The sequence below is a fragment of the Oncorhynchus mykiss genome, chromosome 28 (genome assembly GCF_013265735.2).
Source record: "Oncorhynchus mykiss isolate Arlee chromosome 28, USDA_OmykA_1.1, whole genome shotgun sequence".
NCBI lineage: Eukaryota > Metazoa > Chordata > Actinopteri > Salmoniformes > Salmonidae > Oncorhynchus > Oncorhynchus mykiss.
Window position 1 is genome coordinate 43,617,145 of NC_048592.1, and position 17,644 is coordinate 43,634,788.

The window sequence follows — 17,644 nt, forward strand, 5'->3', positions numbered from 1 at the left end:
CGCTAGTAAGACATTTAAACGTGTTAACCCTCGCAAGCCTGCCGGCATCCCCAGCGGCATCCTCGGAGCATGCGCAGACCAGCTGGCTGGTGTGTTTACGGACATATTCAATCAATCCTTATCCCAGTCTGCTGTTCCCACATGCTTCAAGAGGGCCACCATTGTTCCTGTTCCCAAGAAAGCTAAGGTAACTGAGCTAAATGACTATCCGCTTCGTAACACTCACTTCCGTGCTTTGAGAGACTAATCAAGGACCATATCACCACCACCCTACCTGACACCCTAGACCTACTCCAATTTGCTTACTGCCCCAATAGGTCCACAGACGACGCAATCGCACTGCCCTAACCCATCTGGACAAGAGGAATACCTATGTAAGAATGCTGTTCATCGACTACAGCTCAGCATTTAACATCATAGTACCCTCCAAACTCGTCATTAAGCTCGAGACCCTGGGTCTCGACCCCGCCCTGTGAAACTGGGTCCTGGAATTCCTGACGGGCCGCCCCCAGGTGGTGAGGGTAGGTAACATCTCCACCCCCCTGATCCTCAACACTGGGGCCCCACAAGGGTGTGTTCTCAGCCCTCTCCTGTTCACCCATGACGGTGGCCATGCCCGCCTCCAACTCAATCATCAAGTTTGCAGACGACACTACAGTGGTAGGCTTGATTGCCAACAACGACGAGACGGCCTACAGGGAGGAGGTGAAGGCCCTCGGAGTGTAGTCAGGAAAATAACCTCACACCCGAGGTCAACAAAACAAAGGAGATGATCGTGGACTTCAGGAAACAGCAGACAGAGGAGCCCCCTATCCACATCGACGGAACAGTCGTGGAGAAGGTGGGAAGATAAGTTCCTTGGCGTACACATCACGGACAAACTGAAATGGTCCACCCACACAGACAGCATGGTGAAGGCGCAGCAGCACCTCTTCAACCTCAGGAGGCTGAAGAAATTTGGCTTGTCACCAAACACTCACAAACTTTTACAGATGCACAATCGAGAGCATCCTGTCGGGCTGTTGCCTCGTACAGCAACTGCTCCGCCCACAACCGTAAGGCTCTCCAGAGGGTAGTGGGCTCTGCACAACGCATCACCGAGGGCAAACTACCTGCCCTCCAGGACACCTACACCACCCGATGTCACAGGAAGGCCAAAAAGATCAGACAACAACCACCCAAGCCACTTCCTGTTCAACCAGCTATCCTCCAGAGGGCGAGGTCAGTACAGGTGCATCAAAGCGGGGACAGACTGAAAAACAGCTTCTGTCTCAAGGCCATCAGACTGTCAAATCGCCATCACTAACATTGAGTGGCTGCTGCCAACATACTGACTCATCTCTAGCCACTTTAATAATGAGAGATTGATGTAATAAATGTATCACTAGCCACTTTAAACAATACCACTTTATATAATGTTTACATTACTCTTCTCATATGTATATACTGTACTCTATACCATCTACTGCATCTTGCCTATGCTGTGAGGCCATCATTCATTCATATATTTTTATGTACATATTCTTATTCATTCCTTTACACTTGTGTGTGTATAAGGTAGTTGTTGTGAAATTGTTAGATTACTTGTATATTACTGCAGGGTCGGAACTAGAAGCACAAGCATTTCGCTACACTCGCAATAACATCTGCTAACCATGTGTATCTGACAAATAAAGTTTGATTTGACAGTTGGAAAATGTTTACTAGCTTGTATATTAGCAGGTGAGACATGTTACCTACAGTCTAACCCTTTGTGCTGAATTGTTTTGGGGAAACTAACGCTTCATTAGACTTGTTCTGGGTAGACTGTAAAAGGCTTGTCCATTATCTTGGTAATACTCTCTGCCTACAGAATCTCCAGTTCCACTTACTACAGCTTATTTGGCTCCAACTACAACCATTCCAGATATTCTTCCTGCTCAGCCAGTCTGTACCAGTCCATCAGTGAGGTGTCGGGGCTCAACTTTGTGCATCTCCCAAACTCAGCTGTGTGACACATTGAAAGACTGCCCTGATGGTTTTGATGAGGAGTCCTGCATTACTAAATGTCCAAACCGAGGTAGATATATTAACGCGTTCTGATATTTGATACTGCTTTGCCACCCAGAAAACCCCTTAAACCCTCTAAACCTTTCTTCATGGTCCCTCTTATGTGTGTCTCCCAGGTGAGTTCCGGTGTAAGGACAGGAGGAAATGTATTGAGAGGAGTTTGGTTTGTGATGGACGCGCTCATTGCCATGATGGCTCAGATGAGATTGGCTGTCCAACGATAGCTGCTCCAACATCCCAAACTGCGCCCCTGAAGTGCCTTTTGGGTTCCAGACTGTGCAAGGATGGGAGAGAGTGTGTCCTGCATAGCCATGTTTGTGATGGAGAGGTGGACTGTAAGGATGGATCAGATGAACAGGACTGTGAGCTTCTCTGCAAAGCAGGTCAGAAGCTCACCTCTTGATCTGGTGTAATGTGTTTAATCACAAGTGGCCAATTTCAGCACAAATCCATTCATTCATCAATGTCCTTAGGTCAGTTCCAGTGTACTCATTGGTTGTTAGCTCAGCTCAGTTCCAGTATACTCATTGGTTGTTAGCTCAGCTCAGTTCCAGTAAGCTCATTGGTTCCTACCTCAGGTCAGTTCCAGTGTGCTCATGGGAAGAAGTGTATCGACCAGCAGCAGATGTGTGATGGGAAGGCACAGTGCCAGGACCGTTCTGATGAAATGGACTGCTTCAAGCGCACCAAGAGCTGCAGTCATCGCTGTGACAACAATAGCCGCTGTATCCCAGAAACCTTCCTCTGTGATGGAGAGAGAGACTGTTCGGATGGCTCTGATGAGGAAGGCTGTGGTGAGACACTGCTGACTACTTGGACAGTTGGTACAGAAGGATGAGGAGAGTTTATTTAAATTAATCTAATGTAACCTCTCTCCCTAGATTCTAACAAGGCCCTTCCTCCTGTCCTGCCAACTCTGGCTCAGACCTGTACTAGTCCATCAGTGAGGTGTCGGGGCTCAACTTTGTGCATCTCCCAAACTCAGCTGTGTGACACATTGAAAGACTGCCCTGATGGTTTTGATGAGGAGTCCTGCATTACTAAATGTCCAAACCGAGGTAGATATATTAACTTCTTGGTCCTACTTGAGACGTCTGCGTCTCACGTAGGCACCTGGAAATGCAAATGCGCTACGCTAAATGCTAATGTACTCGTTAAAACTCAAACGTTCATTAAAATAGACATGTAGGGTATTGAATTAAAGCTACACTCGTTGTGAATCTAGCCAACGAGTCAGATTTTTAAAATGCTTTTCGGCGAAAGCATGAGAAGCTATTATCTGATAGCATGCACCCCCCAAAATACCAGCACGACACGTAAACAACAGATTTTGCGGTAGCCGGCACTACACAAAAACGCAGAAATAAAATATAAAACATTCATTACCTTTGATATTCTTTGTTGGCACTCCTATATGTCCCATAAACATCACAAATTGGTCTTTTTACCGATTAAATCCGTCCATGAATGCCCAAAATATCCATTTGTATGGCCTGTCTGCATCACGAAAAAAGCTCTCTTCCAACACGCAACGTCATGTTTAAAAATGATATAAGTTGCCTATATTCTTTGACAAAAAACTTCAACCTACTTTTATAACCCAACTTTAGGTATTTGTAAACGTTAATAAGCGATCAAATTGATCACTGGGCGATCTGTATTCAATAGCAGCTACAAAAAAAGTGTCCATTTTTCAATCTTCCAAAATCGATTGAGGTAGGCTGGATGGAATCTAGGATCTATTCGTAATGTCTCAATGGATTTTTGTCAATGAAAATGACGTTTTGGCGACATCGTGTGGAAGCTGTAGGAATTGCATCCGTCTCCATATTAAATTTGGTTTCCTTTAAATAATCCATGAAAGGGGCGCATGGATACTTTTTTCAGATTTCAGTGAGCAGTTTTTCTTGCGCTTTTCGATGAAACACACGCTCTGATATAGTCACAGCCGTGATTTAACCAGTTTTAGAAACGTCAGAGTGTTTTCTATCCACACATACTAATCATATGCATATACTATATTCCTGGCATGAGTAGAAGGACGCTGAAAAGTTGCGCGATTTTTAACAGAATGTTCGAAAAAGGAGGGGGCAGGATAGAGGTTTTAACGCTTTCTGATATTTGATACTACTTTGCCACCCAGAAAACACCTTAAACCCTCTTAACCTTTCTTCATGGTCCCTCTTATGTGTGTCTCCCAGGTGAGTTCCGGTGTAAGGACAGGAGGAAATGTATTGAGAGGAGTCTGGTTTGTGATGGACGCGCTCATTGCCATGATGGCTCAGATGAGATTGGCTGTCCAACGATAGCTGCTCCAACATCCCAAACTGCGCCCCTGAAGTGCCTTTTGGGTTCCAGACTGTGCAAGGATGGGAGAGAGTGTGTCCTGCATAGCCATGTTTGTGATGGAGAGGTGGACTGTAAGGATGGATCAGATGAACAGGACTGTGGTGGTGAGTTTGATTTCTGACTGTGGTTCCACTTTGGTCAGTCGGGACGTTTTCTAAATCGACTAAGTGTCTGACGGTGTTTATAAAATGGCATGACGTCCCAAAAATGGGGAGCCGGACAGAACTGCCACTTGCAGTACACGGTCAACAATGTGACAAAGGTTATACAATGTTTTGTAGGGCTGTCAGAGTTAATCAGTTAACGTAAGTTAATCTTTTTGAAATTTTAGTGCACATGTTTTTTATCGCGAATAAGCGCATTGTCTGAAAGCGTTGAACATTAGGTCAAAAGACATCTCAAATCTACAATGCCATGTAATGCATATTAAAATTGCAGTTAAAGAAAGTGTGCGTTGTCAATTTACCTAATTTTGCTAACCGTTACCTTAGACAAAGTCAAGACATCAATATTCTTGTAATGTTTTTTGCATGAATCTTAAATGATGGCTCACTGAATAGGCAGGGGGTATATCAAAATAATTAAGACTCAGCACGCTTTGGAAGTCATTCAGCAGTTTTTACTGATTAAGTACAATACCATTCGAAATGAATGTTGAAAGTTTAAATTATATTCCTAAAACGTAAGTAAAAAATGATGCCGTCGCTGCCTCCTGTTGACTACACATATAGATAAATATCCTGTCAAAATCGACAACTAATGTGCAGAAAAGGTTATTTATAGTACATGTTACAATCTACACAAACTGTACATCTGCAACAATAATCATATACATTTTTAAATGAGTACCTTATAAACTGCACACGCACCAAAAAAAGTTTATTAGCAAGTGCATCGGTGATGTTGTACCCACAGGGTCTATTAAAACCTTCCCCAACCAGAAACCGTGGATTGATGGCAGCATTCGCAAAACTGAAAGCACGAACCACTGCTTTTTAATCGGGGCAAGGTGACCAGAAACATGACCGAATACACAGTGTAGCTATTCCCTCCAAGGCAATCAAACAAGCTAAGCGTCAGTATAGAGAGAAAGTAGTTACAGTTCAATGGCTCCGACACGAGAGGTATGTGACATGGTCTACAGTCAGACTACAAAAGGAAAACCAGCCCCGTCGCGGACCACGATATCTTGCTCCCAGACAAACTAAACAACTTTGTCGCTTTGAGGACAAGACAGTGCCACTGACACGGCCCACTACCAAAACCTGTGGGCTCTCCTTCACTGCAGCTAACGCTAGTAAGACATTTAAACGTGTTAACCCTCGCAAGCCTGCCGGCATCCCCAGCGGCATCCTCGGAGCATGCGCAGACCAGCTGGCTGGTGTGTTTACGGACATATTCAATCAATCCTTATCCCAGTCTGCTGTTCCCACATGCTTCAAGAGGGCCACCATTGTTCCTGTTCCCAAGAAAGCTAAGGTAACTGAGCTAAATGACTATCCGCTTCGTAACACTCACTTCCGTGCTTTGAGAGACTAATCAAGGACCATATCACCACCACCCTACCTGACACCCTAGACCTACTCCAATTTGCTTACTGCCCCAATAGGTCCACAGACGACGCAATCGCACTGCCCTAACCCATCTGGACAAGAGGAATACCTATGTAAGAATGCTGTTCATCGACTACAGCTCAGCATTTAACATCATAGTACCCTCCAAACTCGTCATTAAGCTCGAGACCCTGGGTCTCGACCCCGCCCTGTGAAACTGGGTCCTGGAATTCCTGACGGGCCGCCCCCAGGTGGTGAGGGTAGGTAACATCTCCACCCCCCTGATCCTCAACACTGGGGCCCCACAAGGGTGTGTTCTCAGCCCTCTCCTGTTCACCCATGACGGTGGCCATGCCCGCCTCCAACTCAATCATCAAGTTTGCAGACGACACTACAGTGGTAGGCTTGATTGCCAACAACGACGAGACGGCCTACAGGGAGGAGGTGAAGGCCCTCGGAGTGTAGTCAGGAAAATAACCTCACACCCGAGGTCAACAAAACAAAGGAGATGATCGTGGACTTCAGGAAACAGCAGACAGAGGAGCCCCCTATCCACATCGACGGAACAGTCGTGGAGAAGGTGGGAAGATAAGTTCCTTGGCGTACACATCACGGACAAACTGAAATGGTCCACCCACACAGACAGCATGGTGAAGGCGCAGCAGCACCTCTTCAACCTCAGGAGGCTGAAGAAATTTGGCTTGTCACCAAACACTCACAAACTTTTACAGATGCACAATCGAGAGCATCCTGTCGGGCTGTTGCCTCGTACAGCAACTGCTCCGCCCACAACCGTAAGGCTCTCCAGAGGGTAGTGGGCTCTGCACAACGCATCACCGAGGGCAAACTACCTGCCCTCCAGGACACCTACACCACCCGATGTCACAGGAAGGCCAAAAAGATCAGACAACAACCACCCAAGCCACTTCCTGTTCAACCAGCTATCCTCCAGAGGGCGAGGTCAGTACAGGTGCATCAAAGCGGGGACAGACTGAAAAACAGCTTCTGTCTCAAGGCCATCAGACTGTTAAATCGCCATCACTAACATTGAGTGGCTGCTGCCAACATACTGACTCATCTCTAGCCACTTTAATAATGAGAGATTGATGTAATAAATGTATCACTAGCCACTTTAAACAATACCACTTTATATAATGTTTACATTACTCTTCTCATATGTATATACTGTACTCTATACCATCTACTGCATCTTGCCTATGCTGTGAGGCCATCATTCATTCATATATTTTTATGTACATATTCTTATTCATTCCTTTACACTTGTGTGTGTATAAGGTAGTTGTTGTGAAATTGTTAGATTACTTGTATATTACTGCAGGGTCGGAACTAGAAGCACAAGCATTTCGCTACACTCGCAATAACATCTGCTAACCATGTGTATCTGACAAATAAAGTTTGATTTGACAGTTGGAAAATGTTTACTAGCTTGTATATTAGCAGGTGAGACATGTTACCTACAGTCTAACCCTTTGTGCTGAATTGTTTTGGGGAAACTAACGCTTCATTAGACTTGTTCTGGGTAGACTGTAAAAGGCTTGTCCATTATCTTGGTAATACTCTCTGCCTACAGAATCTCCAGTTCCACTTACTACAGCTTATTTGGCTCCAACTACAACCATTCCAGATATTCTTCCTGCTCAGCCAGTCTGTACCAGTCCATCAGTGAGGTGTCGGGGCTCAACTTTGTGCATCTCCCAAACTCAGCTGTGTGACACATTGAAAGACTGCCCTGATGGTTTTGATGAGGAGTCCTGCATTACTAAATGTCCAAACCGAGGTAGATATATTAACGCGTTCTGATATTTGATACTGCTTTGCCACCCAGAAAACCCCTTAAACCCTCTAAACCTTTCTTCATGGTCCCTCTTATGTGTGTCTCCCAGGTGAGTTCCGGTGTAAGGACAGGAGGAAATGTATTGAGAGGAGTTTGGTTTGTGATGGACGCGCTCATTGCCATGATGGCTCAGATGAGATTGGCTGTCCAACGATAGCTGCTCCAACATCCCAAACTGCGCCCCTGAAGTGCCTTTTGGGTTCCAGACTGTGCAAGGATGGGAGAGAGTGTGTCCTGCATAGCCATGTTTGTGATGGAGAGGTGGACTGTAAGGATGGATCAGATGAACAGGACTGTGAGCTTCTCTGCAAAGCAGGTCAGAAGCTCACCTCTTGATCTGGTGTAATGTGTTTAATCACAAGTGGCCAATTTCAGCACAAATCCATTCATTCATCAATGTCCTTAGGTCAGTTCCAGTGTACTCATTGGTTGTTAGCTCAGCTCAGTTCCAGTATACTCATTGGTTGTTAGCTCAGCTCAGTTCCAGTAAGCTCATTGGTTCCTACCTCAGGTCAGTTCCAGTGTGCTCATGGGAAGAAGTGTATCGACCAGCAGCAGATGTGTGATGGGAAGGCACAGTGCCAGGACCGTTCTGATGAAATGGACTGCTTCAAGCGCACCAAGAGCTGCAGTCATCGCTGTGACAACAATAGCCGCTGTATCCCAGAAACCTTCCTCTGTGATGGAGAGAGAGACTGTTCGGATGGCTCTGATGAGGAAGGCTGTGGTGAGACACTGCTGACTACTTGGACAGTTGGTACAGAAGGATGAGGAGAGTTTATTTAAATTAATCTAATGTAACCTCTCTCCCTAGATTCTAACAAGGCCCTTCCTCCTGTCCTGCCAACTCTGGCTCAGACCTGTACTAGTCCATCAGTGAGGTGTCGGGGCTCAACTTTGTGCATCTCCCAAACTCAGCTGTGTGACACATTGAAAGACTGCCCTGATGGTTTTGATGAGGAGTCCTGCATTACTAAATGTCCAAACCGAGGTAGATATATTAACTTCTTGGTCCTACTTGAGACGTCTGCGTCTCACGTAGGCACCTGGAAATGCAAATGCGCTACGCTAAATGCTAATGTACTCGTTAAAACTCAAACGTTCATTAAAATAGACATGTAGGGTATTGAATTAAAGCTACACTCGTTGTGAATCTAGCCAACGAGTCAGATTTTTAAAATGCTTTTCGGCGAAAGCATGAGAAGCTATTATCTGATAGCATGCACCCCCCAAAATACCAGCACGACACGTAAACAACAGATTTTGCGGTAGCCGGCACTACACAAAAACGCAGAAATAAAATATAAAACATTCATTACCTTTGATATTCTTTGTTGGCACTCCTATATGTCCCATAAACATCACAAATTGGTCTTTTTACCGATTAAATCCGTCCATGAATGCCCAAAATATCCATTTGTATGGCCTGTCTGCATCACGAAAAAAGCTCTCTTCCAACACGCAACGTCATGTTTAAAAATGATATAAGTTGCCTATATTCTTTGACAAAAAACTTCAACCTACTTTTATAACCCAACTTTAGGTATTTGTAAACGTTAATAAGCGATCAAATTGATCACTGGGCGATCTGTATTCAATAGCAGCTACAAAAAAAGTGTCCATTTTTCAATCTTCCAAAATCGATTGAGGTAGGCTGGATGGAATCTAGGATCTATTCGTAATGTCTCAATGGATTTTTGTCAATGAAAATGACGTTTTGGCGACATCGTGTGGAAGCTGTAGGAATTGCATCCGTCTCCATATTAAATTTGGTTTCCTTTAAATAATCCATGAAAGGGGCGCATGGATACTTTTTTCAGATTTCAGTGAGCAGTTTTTCTTGCGCTTTTCGATGAAACACACGCTCTGATATAGTCACAGCCGTGATTTAACCAGTTTTAGAAACGTCAGAGTGTTTTCTATCCACACATACTAATCATATGCATATACTATATTCCTGGCATGAGTAGAAGGACGCTGAAAAGTTGCGCGATTTTTAACAGAATGTTCGAAAAAGGAGGGGGCAGGATAGAGGTTTTAACGCTTTCTGATATTTGATACTACTTTGCCACCCAGAAAACACCTTAAACCCTCTTAACCTTTCTTCATGGTCCCTCTTATGTGTGTCTCCCAGGTGAGTTCCGGTGTAAGGACAGGAGGAAATGTATTGAGAGGAGTCTGGTTTGTGATGGACGCGCTCATTGCCATGATGGCTCAGATGAGATTGGCTGTCCAACGATAGCTGCTCCAACATCCCAAACTGCGCCCCTGAAGTGCCTTTTGGGTTCCAGACTGTGCAAGGATGGGAGAGAGTGTGTCCTGCATAGCCATGTTTGTGATGGAGAGGTGGACTGTAAGGATGGATCAGATGAACAGGACTGTGGTGGTGAGTTTGATTTCTGACTGTGGTTCCACTTTGGTCAGTCGGGACGTTTTCTAAATCGACTAAGTGTCTGACGGTGTTTATAAAATGGCATGACGTCCCAAAAATGGGGAGCCGGACAGAACTGCCACTTGCAGTACACGGTCAACAATGTGACAAAGGTTATACAATGTTTTGTAGGGCTGTCAGAGTTAATCAGTTAACGTAAGTTAATCTTTTTGAAATTTTAGTGCACATGTTTTTTATCGCGAATAAGCGCATTGTCTGAAAGCGTTGAACATTAGGTCAAAAGACATCTCAAATCTACAATGCCATGTAATGCATATTAAAATTGCAGTTAAAGAAAGTGTGCGTTGTCAATTTACCTAATTTTGCTAACCGTTACCTTAGACAAAGTCAAGACATCAATATTCTTGTAATGTTTTTTGCATGAATCTTAAATGATGGCTCACTGAATAGGCAGGGGGTATATCAAAATAATTAAGACTCAGCACGCTTTGGAAGTCATTCAGCAGTTTTTACTGATTAAGTACAATACCATTCGAAATGAATGTTGAAAGTTTAAATTATATTCCTAAAACGTAAGTAAAAAATGATGCCGTCGCTGCCTCCTGTTGACTACACATATAGATAAATATCCTGTCAAAATCGACAACTAATGTGCAGAAAAGGTTATTTATAGTACATGTTACAATCTACACAAACTGTACATCTGCAACAATAATCATATACATTTTTAAATGAGTACCTTATAAACTGCACACGCACCAAAAAAAGTTTATTAGCAAGTGCATCGGTGATGTTGTACCCACAGGGTCTATTAAAACCTTCCCCAACCAGAAACCGTGGATTGATGGCAGCATTCGCAAAACTGAAAGCACGAACCACTGCTTTTTAATCGGGGCAAGGTGACCAGAAACATGACCGAATACACAGTGTAGCTATTCCCTCCAAGGCAATCAAACAAGCTAAGCGTCAGTATAGAGAGAAAGTAGTTACAGTTCAATGGCTCCGACACGAGAGGTATGTGACATGGTCTACAGTCAGACTACAAAAGGAAAACCAGCCCCGTCGCGGACCACGATATCTTGCTCCCAGACAAACTAAACAACTTTGTCGCTTTGAGGACAAGACAGTGCCACTGACACGGCCCACTACCAAAACCTGTGGGCTCTCCTTCACTGCAGCTAACGCTAGTAAGACATTTAAACGTGTTAACCCTCGCAAGCCTGCCGGCATCCCCAGCGGCATCCTCGGAGCATGCGCAGACCAGCTGGCTGGTGTGTTTACGGACATATTCAATCAATCCTTATCCCAGTCTGCTGTTCCCACATGCTTCAAGAGGGCCACCATTGTTCCTGTTCCCAAGAAAGCTAAGGTAACTGAGCTAAATGACTATCCGCTTCGTAACACTCACTTCCGTGCTTTGAGAGACTAATCAAGGACCATATCACCACCACCCTACCTGACACCCTAGACCTACTCCAATTTGCTTACTGCCCCAATAGGTCCACAGATGACGCAATCGCACTGCCCTAACCCATCTGGACAAGAGGAATACCTATGTAAGAATGCTGTTCATCGACTACAGCTCAGCATTTAACATCATAGTACCCTCCAAACTCGTCATTAAGCTCGAAACCCTGGGTCTCGACCCCGCCCTGTGAAACTGGGTCCTGGAATTCCTGACGGGCCGCCCCCAGGTGGTGAGGGTAGGTAACATCTCCACCCCCCTGATCCTCAACACTGGGGCCCCACAAGGGTGTGTTCTCAGCCCTCTCCTGTTCACCCATGACTGGGTGGCCATGCCCGCCTCCAACTCAATCATCAAGTTTGCAGACGACACTACAGTGGTAGGCTTGATTGCCAACAACGACGAGACGGCCTACAGGGAGGAGGTGAAGGCCCTCGGAGTGTAGTCAGGAAAATAACCTCACACTCGAGGTCAACAAAACAAAGGAGATGATCGTGGACTTCAGGAAACAGCAGACAGAGGAGCCCCCTATCCACATCGACGGAACAGTCGTGGAGAAGGTGGGAAGATAAGTTCCTTGGCGTACACATCACGGACAAACTGAAATGGTCCACCCACACAGACAGCATGGTGAAGGTGCAGCAGCACCTCTGCAACCTCAGGAGGCTGAAGAAATTTGGCTTGTCACCAAACACTCACAAACTTTTACAGATGCACAATCGAGAGCATCCTGTCGGGCTGTTGCCTCGTACAGCAACTGCTCCGCCCACAACCGTAAGGCTCTCCAGAGGGTAGTGGGCTCTGCACAACGCATCACCGAGGGCAAACTACCTGCCCTCCAGGACACCTACACCACCCGATGTCACAGGAAGGCCAAAAAGATCAAGGACAACAACCACCCGAGCCACTTCCTGTTCAACCAGCTATCCTCCAGAGGGCGAGGTCAGTACAGGTGCATCAAAGCGGGGACAGACTGAAAAACAGCTTCTGTCTCAAGGCCATCAGACTGTTAAATCGCCATCACTAACATTGAGTGGCTGCTGCCAACATACTGACTCATCTCTAGCCACTTTAATAATGAGAGATTGATATAATAAATGTATCACTAGCCACTTTAAACAATACCACTTTATATAATGTTTACATTACTCTTCTCATATGTATATACTGTACTCTATACCATCTACTGCATCTTGCCTATGCTGTTCGGCCATCATTCATTCATATATTTTTATGTACATATTCTTATTCATTCCTTTACACTTGTGTGTGTATAAGGTAGTTGTTGTGAAATTGTTAGATTACTTGTATATTACTGCAGGGTCGGAACTAGAAGCACAAGCATTTCGCTACACTCGCAATAACATCTGCTAACCATGTGTATCTGACAAATAAAGTTTGATTTGACAGTTGGAAAATGTTTACTAGCTTGTATATTAGCAGGTGAGACATGTTACCTACAGTCTAACCCTTTGTGCTGAATTGTTTTGGGGAAACTAACACTTCATTAGACTTGTTCTGGGTAGAGTGTAAAAGGCTTGTCCATTATCTTGGTAATACTCTCTGCCTACAGAATCTCCAGTTCCACTTACTACAGCTTATTTGGCTCCAACTACAACCATTCCAGATATTCTTCCTGCTCAGCCAGTCTGTACCAGTCCATCAGTGAGGTGTCGGGGCTCAACTTTGTGCATCTCCCAAACTCAGCTGTGTGACACATTGAAAGACTGCCCTGATGGTTTTGATGAGGAGTCCTGCATTACTAAATGTCCAAACCGAGGTAGATATATTAACGCGTTCTGATATTTGATACTGCTTTGCCACCCAGAAAACCCCTTAAACCCTCTAAACCTTTCTTCATGGTCCCTCTTATGTGTGTCTCCCAGGTGAGTTCCGGTGTAAGGACAGGAGGAAATGTATTGAGAGGAGTTTGGTTTGTGATGGACGCGCTCATTGCCATGATGGCTCAGATGAGATTGGCTGTCCAACGATAGCTGCTCCAACATCCCAAACTGCACCCCTGAAGTGCCTTTTGGGTTCCAGACTGTGCAAGGATGGGAGAGAGTGTGTCCTGCATAGCCATGTTTGTGATGGAGAGGTGGACTGTAAGGATGGATCAGATGAACAGGACTGTGAGCTTCTCTGCAAAGCAGGTCAGAAGCTCACCTCTTGATCTGGTGTAATGTGTTTAATCACAAGTGGCCAATTTCAGCACAAATCCATTCCTTCATCAATGTCCTTAGGTCAGTTCCAGTGTACTCATTGGTTGTTAGCTCAGTTCCAGTATGCTCATTGGTTCCTACCTCAGGTCAGTTCCAGTGTGCTCATGGGAATAAGTGTATCGACCAGCAACAGATGTGTGATGGGAAGGCACAGTGCCAGGACCGTTCTGATGAAATGGACTGCTTCAAGCCCACCAAGAGCTGCAGTCATCGCTGTGACAACAATAGCCTCTGTATCCCAGAAACCTTCCTCTGTGATGGAGAGAGAGACTGTTCGGACGGCTCTGATGAGGAAGGCTGTGGTGAGACACTGCTGACTACTTGGACAGTTGGTACAGAAGGATGAGGAGAGTTTATTTAAATTAATCTAATGTAACCTCTCTCCCTAGATTCTAACAAGGCCCTTCCTCCTGTCCTGCCAACTCTGGCTCAGACCTGTACTAGTCCATCAGTGAGGTGTCGGGGCTCAACTTTGTGCATCTCCCAAACTCAGCTGTGTGACACATTGAAAGACTGCCCTGATGGTTTTGATGAGGAGTCCTGCATTACTAAATGTCCAAACCGAGGTAGATATATTAACGCGTTCTGATATTTGATACTGCTTTGCCACCCAGAAAACCCCTTAAACCCTCTAAACCTTTCTTCATGGTCCCTCTGTGTGTCTCCCAGGTGAGTTCCGGTGTAAGGACAGGAGGAAATGTATTGAGAGGAGTTTGGTTTGTGATGGACGCGCTCATTGCCATGATGGCTCAGATGAGATTGGCTGTCCAACGATAGCTGCTCCAACATCCCAAACTGCGCCCCTGAAGTGCCTTTTGGGTTCCAGACTGTGCAAGGATGGGAGAGAGTGTGTCCTGCATAGCCATGTTTGTGATGGAGAGGTGGACTGTAAGGATGGATCAGATGAACAGGACTGTGAGCTCCTCTGCAAAGCAGGTCAGAAGCTCACCTCTTGATCTGGTGTAATGTGTTTAATCACAAGTGGCCAATTTCAGCACAAATCCATTCATTCATCAATGTCCTTAGGTCAGTTCCAGTGTACTCATTGGTTGTTAGCTCAGTTCCAGTATACTCATTGGTTGTTAGCTCAGTTCCAGTATGCTCATTGGGTCCTACCTCAGGTCAGTTCCAGTGTGCTCATGGGAATAAGTGTATCGACCAGCAACAGATGTGTGATGGGAAGGCACAGTGCCAGGACCGTTCTGATGAAATGGACTGCTTCAAGCCCACCAAGAGCTGCAGTCATCGCTGTGACAACAATAGCCTCTGTATCCCAGAAACCTTCCTCTGTGATGGAGAGAGAGACTGTTCGGACGGCTCTGATGAGGAAGGCTGTGGTGAGACACTGCTGACTACTTGGACAGTTGGTACAGAAGGATGAGGAGAGTTTATTTAAATGAATCTAATGTAACCTCTCTCCCTAGATTCTAACAAGGCCCTTCCTCCTGTCCTGCCAACTCTGGCTCAGACCTGTACTAGTCCATCAGTGAGGTGTCGGGGCTCAACTTTGTGCATCTCCCAAACTCAGCTGTGTGACACATTGAGAGACTGCCCTGATGGTTTTGATGAGGAGTCCTGCATTACTAAATGTCCAAACCGAGGTAGATATATTAACGCTTTCTGATATTTGATACTGCTTTGCCACCCAGAAAACCCCTTAAACCCTCTAAACCTTTCTTCATGGTCCCTCTTATGTGCGTCTCCCAGGTGAGTTCCGGTGTAAGGACAGGAGGAAATGTATTGAGAGGAGTTTGGTTTGTGATGGACGCGCTCATTGCCATGATGGCTCAGATGAGATTGGCTGTCCAACGATAGCTGCGCCAACACCCCAAACTGCGGTGAAGTGCCTTATGGGTTCCAGACTGTGCAAGGATGGGAGAGAGTGTGTCCTGCATAGCCATGTTTGTGATGGAGAGGTGGACTGTAAGGATGGATCAGATGAACAGGACTGTGAGCTCCTCTGCAAAGCAGGTCAGAAGCTCACCTCTTGATCTGGTGTAATGTGTTTAATCACAAATGGGCAGTTTCAGCACAAATCCATCCATTCATCAATGTCCTTAGGTCAGTTTGTGTGCTAATTGGTTGTTAGCTCAGTTCCAGTGTGCTCATTGGTTCCTACCTCAGGTCAGTTCCAGTGTGCTCATGGGAAGAAGTGTATCGACCAGCAGCAGGTGTGTGATGGGAAGGCCCAGTGCCAGGACCGTTCTGATGAAATGGACTGCTTCAAGCCCACCAAGAGCTGCAGTCATCGCTGTGACAACAATGGCCGCTGTATCCCAGAAACCTTCATTTGTGATGGAGAGAGAGACTGTGTGGACGGCTCTGATGAGGAAGACTGTGGTATGAGCCTGATCTCTAAAAAACATTTCCATTGTAATGGGTGTTTAGAACCCATTTCCACTGATGTGGTTCCACGTTGTTTAGAACCCATTTCCACTGATGTGGTTCCATGTTGTTTAGAACCCATTTCCACCTTGTCTGAACCCGTTTCTACTTCTACTAGTTTTTTGCAATCATTGCTCTCCTCTGCTTCTGCCATCTCGCTCTCCTCCCAGTGGCAATTCTTTGTGGCCAGCAGCAGTATCAGTGCAGTAATGGTCAGTGTGTGTCTGAGGCTCTCCGTTGTGACGGCCATGCTGACTGCGGAGACCATTCTGACGAGGTGGGCTGTGCCAAACCCCCCCACTGTCCCCCGGAGCTCCGCTGCCCAAACAGCCACGAATGTCTTGTGGAGGAATGGCTGTGTGATGGGGAACAGGACTGCCAGGACGGTTCAGACGAGATGGTGAGGAACCCGCCTAATATTAACCTTCACTTTAAAATGATTGTGCCAAACATTTATATACTTGCTCACAGCCAGATGAACTCATGGATACCACTTTTATGGCTCCATGACCAGTATTAAGGAAGTAGTTTTGGAAACCAATACAAACTAGCATGCTAGGTTAATTGCCATCATCTCTCACAATCAATTTACCTTAACCCATCTCTAAATTCTGGGTAAATTTCAGAACTGTAAGGTGTCTCCAGTGAAGTGTGGGGAGTTCCAGTGGAGCTGTGTCTCTAAGACCCAGTGTATCCCTGCAACCTGTAGGTGTGATGGACAGAAAGACTGTGAGGACCACAGTGACGAGGCCGGATGTGAGCTTACACAAAGGGTTATGGTTACATTTGTAGTTGGCCAGGTGAAGTGCTCCAACCAGCTGTGGTAGTGGAGAGTGTGTGGACCAGTCTGTTGTTTTACTGTAGGTGACCAGTTGAAGTGCTCCAACCAGCTTTACCAGTGTGGTAGTGGAGAGTGTGTGGACCATTCCTTGCTCTGTGACCAAATCATCAACTGTCCTGATGGATCTGACGAGGGGCACGGTTGTTCCACCAATAACTGCTCCAGCCCTGGGACCCCCCAATGTGACCAGCACTGTGTCAGCACCCCTTACGGACCGGTTAGTACCCCCAACCCAGGGTTTTCAAAACCCGGTCCTGCGTAATATTACATTTAACACTTTTCACATTGTGTACCCTCAGGACACCACTCTACTACCACATCTACAAAACAAAATCCATGTTACGTGTGGGTAGAGTACGTGTTAGTATGTGTATGCTTGTGACCCTTAAAGTCCCCGCTGTTTCATAAGGTTTATTTTTATCTGTTTAAAATCTGATTCTACTGCTTGCATCAGTTAACTGATGTGGAATAGAGTTCCATGTAGTCATTGCTTTATGTAGTACTGTGTGCCTCCCATAGTCTGTTCTGGACTT

At 45.6% G+C, this 17,644-nt stretch overlaps 1 protein-coding gene across 11 annotated transcripts in view; it reads left to right on the plus strand.

The window, feature by feature from the left end:
• The window catches only part of si:dkey-88l16.3 (low-density lipoprotein receptor-related protein 2), a 91,291-nt gene that overhangs the window by 26,619 nt on the left and 47,028 nt on the right, over positions 1-17,644 (plus strand). For 2 of the 11 annotated variants that reach the window (XM_036966741.1, XM_036966740.1), the window contains exons 20-41: positions 1,853-2,059; positions 2,166-2,432; positions 2,628-2,843; positions 2,931-3,107; positions 4,251-4,502; positions 7,543-7,749; positions 7,856-8,122; positions 8,318-8,533; positions 8,621-8,797; positions 9,941-10,192; positions 13,237-13,443; positions 13,550-13,816; positions 13,972-14,187; positions 14,275-14,451; positions 14,555-14,821; positions 15,007-15,222; positions 15,310-15,486; positions 15,593-15,856; positions 16,010-16,225; positions 16,441-16,670; positions 16,897-17,026; positions 17,135-17,328. In XM_036966741.1, the coding sequence (XP_036822636.1) occupies positions 1,853-2,059; positions 2,166-2,432; positions 2,628-2,843; positions 2,931-3,107; positions 4,251-4,502; positions 7,543-7,749; positions 7,856-8,122; positions 8,318-8,533; positions 8,621-8,797; positions 9,941-10,192; positions 13,237-13,443; positions 13,550-13,816; positions 13,972-14,187; positions 14,275-14,451; positions 14,555-14,821; positions 15,007-15,222; positions 15,310-15,486; positions 15,593-15,856; positions 16,010-16,225; positions 16,441-16,670; positions 16,897-17,026; positions 17,135-17,328 (4,799 nt within the window). The remainder of the gene's footprint in view (positions 1-1,852; positions 2,060-2,165; positions 2,433-2,627; positions 2,844-2,930; positions 3,108-4,250; positions 4,503-7,542; positions 7,750-7,855; positions 8,123-8,317; positions 8,534-8,620; positions 8,798-9,940; positions 10,193-13,236; positions 13,444-13,549; positions 13,817-13,971; positions 14,188-14,274; positions 14,452-14,554; positions 14,822-15,006; positions 15,223-15,309; positions 15,487-15,592; positions 15,857-16,009; positions 16,226-16,440; positions 16,671-16,896; positions 17,027-17,134; positions 17,329-17,644) is intronic. The other 9 variants (XM_036966744.1, XM_036966743.1, XM_036966742.1 and 6 more) reach the window with 9 other exon arrangements.